We start from the raw sequence: 5,000 nt of genomic DNA, 5'->3' as shown, positions 1-5,000 counted from the left end.
TTGGTATAAGGTGCACGTTGCAGACTGAGAGGGAGATGCAGTGCAGGATTCAACAAAGTTTTCCCTCCACCATAGTGCGATAAATAAGTTGCCTATAGTATAATTGCATCCAGTATCAACTAACAGCATAGGCTATAGGAGGAAAAACTAGACGTGGAAGTTGATTCACTGTGCTGGTTGACTGAAATTTTAGGATGCTAGTGTACACTGGCAGGCAGGATGTGTCCTGCCCTCAATATTGACCAACCCCCTTGCATCCACAGCGTTGTCCTGTCCCGAACTCTCTCCCTGTCTCTCTCTCTCTCTGGGGATGCTGCCTCATCAAATCGATTAGGAACGTTTTTGTCCCCTGCCCTTGAGGTAGACAAACACCACTTAGGATGATTTCATGAAAACACAGATTCGTTTAAACAGGGACATAATGGGGCTGGCCGTTACGCCTGTATAAGTGCATTGCATTTGACGCCAGTTTCGTTTTGGTGCAATGCGAATAAGCCGTAGTAGCCCTAGACATGCTGCTCTCTCACACGCGCACACTTGCGCGCGCTGTTTGATAAGTCTATCTTGACGTGGCGAGAGGCATCCTACTCATTCCCCTCATTGCCATAACAACGAAAAGTATTGGCGTGGTTCAATAAAACATCCGGGTAGATTGTGCCTCTCAGTTGTGTGGCGTGTGTGTAGCTAGAACAGGTTGTATGTTTTAATGGCTAGGGGGCGACTGCTTCCCCACACCAAGTCATTTTCCACCACAGGGCTGCCCCTGAACAATATAAGGCAACTAACGTCAACTGTCAAAGCCGTCACTTAGCCCTAAACGAATGCTACAGGGGGGTAGTCGCGTGGTCCCGTTGATAGAGTGAGTGAGCTGAAGTCGCGAGGTGCGGGCTACCCGAGGAGGAGGTGGCATTTCCACCGTAGACAACCGGCAAGAGAACATCTTCGCGTCGCGCGGTTCACTTTGATGCGCGTGGCGGCTGTGCTCACGAGCCAGAGGGGAGTGGAATTCAAAGTGTGGGAAAGCTGAAGAAGAATCAAGCGATAGCTTCTTCTCCGGGGGATCTGTTCGAAACTGTCCGAGGCGTCTACGGCTTCCCCCGGTTTGATTTGCACCATGGCGCGCGAGAACGGAGACTCCGGGAAATGTTGGAAAAAGCAAGTGGATGACATCAAGAAGATATTCGAATTCAAGGAAATCCTGGGAACGTAAGTGACTTCGTGTTCAAAACTGACAGGCGTCTGTTTTTACGGCTGTCACAGTTAAGCACATATAGCAGCTTTACCATGTGTATTTGAATAGTGTGAATTAGCAGAACAGGCTACACGGGCAGGCGATGGAAACTTTGTAACCATGCAGGTTAGCGTGTGTTTGGGGCAGTCTTCGAGAAGCAGTCTATTGTTGGTAAACACAGGCTAAGAACCCCTTATGGTTTTAAATAATTAGGCCGACCAAGGTAATGCCATTTCACTACAGTAGCCTACAACCATTTTGAACAGCTCAGCAGTATTGTAGCCTATCCTGGTTCCTGTCATTTTTATTCTCATTTTTATCTCATAGCCTATCTTTGATATGACATGGAATGGAATAGCCTAGTCTTTTAGGCTATTCTATACAGTCTAAACAAATGCGCTTCTGTTATTGAGAACATTTATCTCTAGCGGAAGCAAATGAACATCTTTGTTCAATTAAGTTACTATTCGTTTTCTCCACTTCTCGTGTGCGCTATCATAAACTGCCATTTACACTGGGGAGGGGTGACCTTTTCTATCCCCAGTTCCAACTCGGAAATGAGTTCCCCGACCTCTGGGAGCTGATTATAACGGCTTGGTATCTGCGCCATTTCTTGCCTTCTTGTCTCTTTATAATTGGACTGACAATAACTCCTGACACGGGCAACTTGTAACCGCAAGGCTGCAAGCAGTAGCAGCCGCACGCGGCAAATTCACACCCACTTCCGCCCAGAGAGGCCTCGAGCGTTGGACCTGTTGGGTTCGTGTCTTTGCCAAGAGATGTGTGTAGGTAGGGTAGAGTTCTGGTAGTGAGTGACTGTGTGCATGTTGCTGTCTGCGCCTGTGCCCGCGCTGTCATCCACCGGTAGCCGTTTGCTGGAGGCTGTTACTAGGTCGAGTTGAGTCAGGGAACGGAAGGATTAACGCAGACAGATTAGCGCGCGCGCTGTTCGCAAGGAAAAGCCTCTTGGAGTGTAAAATACACAGACAGGGCTATACATGAAACACATGTCTGATAATAATAACAATAACAATAATAACAATAACAATAGATGTGATATATAACAAAGTATCAAGCAACCATGATTATTCACCAAATCTAGGGGCCAACTAGTTATTCATTTGAGGCATTTTGCCTCATTTTGAGGCAGCTGCAGCTGCGTTCTTGTTACTCAGCTATTGTAATTGCATATGTGCAGTGCATATGTGAATGTGTGTGTGAGAGTGTGTGTGAGAGTGAGAGAGAGGGGCGGGGGGGGGTTCTCTCTCCAACCATGCCTCAGCCCACACATCTCATCATCTCCTGTAGAAGGGGATCCGAGAGGGGAGTAGCATTGGTGCTAGGACACAGAGCGCAGTCATGGCAACACAAAGAAGATGAGGATGGGAGAGGAGAGGAGAGGAGTCATGGCAACTCAAGGTGGCTCCAGTAACAGACCAGGGATGAGATGGAGGGTGGAGAGTGGAGGGTGGACGATGGAGGATGGGGGGTCTTTTGGGCGGTGATGAAGAGAAGATGATGTGGTGGTGATGGTGATGGTGGTGGTGGCGGTGGATGTGGTGATGTTGGTGGATGATGATTTCCCTGCGGATGGGTGTTGGTGGGTGGGAGGGGCATAGAGGACATATAACGCCATCTTATTGGACTGTGCGATGCTGATTTTTTGTTGTTGTGTTGAATGAAAGACATTTGTGAATGGATTGCTTTTTTCTTCTCCCTGCAGGGTGAATGAATCCATATCTGTGCAGATTGATCACAGTCAACAGACATCATCTTCATTTCGATGGGCTTCTATTGAGATATGATGAACATTTGTGGGTTATTGTTGATGGCAGTCTGACAGAAGTCATTGTTGAATGCACATGAATGCACACATCTCAGTGAGAGCTTAACTTAGATGAGGTGGACTGTTAGTCAATTGTTTTTTGATGGAAAGTGGACAGAAGTCTGAATGTGCTGAATGCACACAAATGTCTCAGGGGGAGGCAGTGGAGATGACGAATTAGATTGTACAGAGCACAGAATGTTTCACTGTCCCATACTCATTCCAATACACTTAGCTGACGCTTCTATCCAAGGCAATTTAGTTAATTACAGAGTATTGGTTACAGTCCCTGGAGCAATGTGGGGTTAGATGCCTTGCTCAAGGGCACTTCAGCCATGGATGAAGGTGTAGGGAGAGGTAAGGGTGGGATTCGAACCTGCAACCCACTGATCTTAAGACCACCTCCCTAACCATTAGGCCACAGCTGCCAGCCCACATGTGATGTTGATGTCATATGATGTCAATGGCTCCTGGATAAACTGAGGAGTTGGCCATGAGAGAGGGGATATTGATGTACTCCGCCCACCCAATGCAAAGGAGTGTGCACAAGTTCAGTCTCTTAAAGGGGCGTTGTCACTCCCTTCTTCTTCTCTTTTAGTGGTGTTTGGTGGCGGCTTGCACAAGATGTGCGCTACCGCCATCTGAAGCGCTAAGGGAACTGCATTTATTCTCAACCATAAGAGATGATTCTTTGATGTAAGCCTTGCCTCTCGAGATGGGAAGACATGGTGTATCATTTGATCGTTACATACTGTATATATATATTTTTTTCTATACTGTCCAACTGTTTTATTATGGTTAGGGCTTTCTTCATTAAACCTTGGGGGTTTAAAAAAACAGGACAGGTGTGCTGTAGGTCTTGGCATATCTCAAACAATGTGATAACAAAATATTTTCCAAATATTGACTGTTTTTTTAAAGTCTTAGATCTTTAAGCCTTGGGTCTGAAATATGAGAGGACTGCTGTGTGTATCCAGGTTGTGCTCGTGTGTATTCTGTGTGCACCTCTATCCACACACACACACACACACACGTGGGCAAACATGCACAGCAGTGGCTAATCCTGTTTGAACTATCTTCTGCTGCCTGTGTGGGCCAATTACCTAGGGAACTCTCAAGTGTCTGCATGCAACAAGGTGGCACAACACGTGTCCACATGTAAGTGTGGGGGGAAAGCGGAAACACATGTTAGTCACACTGTATGCTAAATTACGGTCTTTGTAAGTGACCTGTGGTAGCCCCATAATGCACGTTGTTACACCAGTGGAACGCTGTTATAGTGATTGACAAATTAACTACCGTAGTACTACACTACTATGATATAATACAGGGCCTTTAGTAATGCACTACGACTTGGTCACTACCCTTCTGGTAACAGCACATTTATAACGCTGTGTCTTAACTGGTTAAGCAAAATGAAAGGCCTATTTGGTCCTATAATAGCTATAATTATATCAGCAATTAAGTAATTTGAGAATACATGCCTTACAAATTATAGATTTTACTCAACAAATGTCTTATAAATGACTTGGCATGTATGAACCCTAAAATAAAGTGTTCTCGAAACAACACATAGCCTAATGCTGGGTACGTAATCTGACAGAATTCAAACTTTTCAAATTATGATTCTGTTCTTATTTTTTATTACATTCTCGTATTTTGATCAGTTTTTTTGTGGTTGTACCTGCACTAATAAGCTTAGCCATCCAGTGTTGGGCTGCTTGGGATGGCTGTCTGCGGGTAAAAAAGACATTTAGCAGAAAAAAAATGTTTGCCATAGAAATCAATAGAATTGGGTGAGATTTAGTGCTTCCAGGCGGGTTTTGAACATTTTTTGGGCTGGAAATCATGAGCCTCATCTGGCAACCCTGTAACCATCCCAAAGGCCTGCCAGCAGTTGGAAAAACACATAAAATCCTGCACTCTCTTTACCTTTGGTGTACA

General features: G+C 45.4%; 1 protein-coding gene across 1 annotated transcript in view; it reads left to right on the top strand.

Moving 5' to 3' along the window:
• Positions 1 to 830: 830 nt before the first annotated feature.
• camk1da (calcium/calmodulin-dependent protein kinase 1Da) overlaps positions 831 to 5,000 on the top strand; it is a 156,724-nt gene continuing 152,554 nt past the window's right edge. The window contains exon 1 of the mRNA XM_063217225.1: positions 831 to 1,206. Coding sequence (XP_063073295.1) covers positions 1,115 to 1,206 — 92 coding nt within the window. The 5' untranslated portion in view covers positions 831 to 1,114. The remainder of the gene's footprint in view (positions 1,207 to 5,000) is intronic.

This window comes from Engraulis encrasicolus, chromosome 15, assembly GCF_034702125.1.
Source record: "Engraulis encrasicolus isolate BLACKSEA-1 chromosome 15, IST_EnEncr_1.0, whole genome shotgun sequence".
Taxonomy (NCBI): Eukaryota; Metazoa; Chordata; class Actinopteri; order Clupeiformes; family Engraulidae; genus Engraulis; species Engraulis encrasicolus.
Note: the sequence above shows the minus strand (reverse complement) of the source record. Positions and strands in the feature narration are given on the sequence as shown.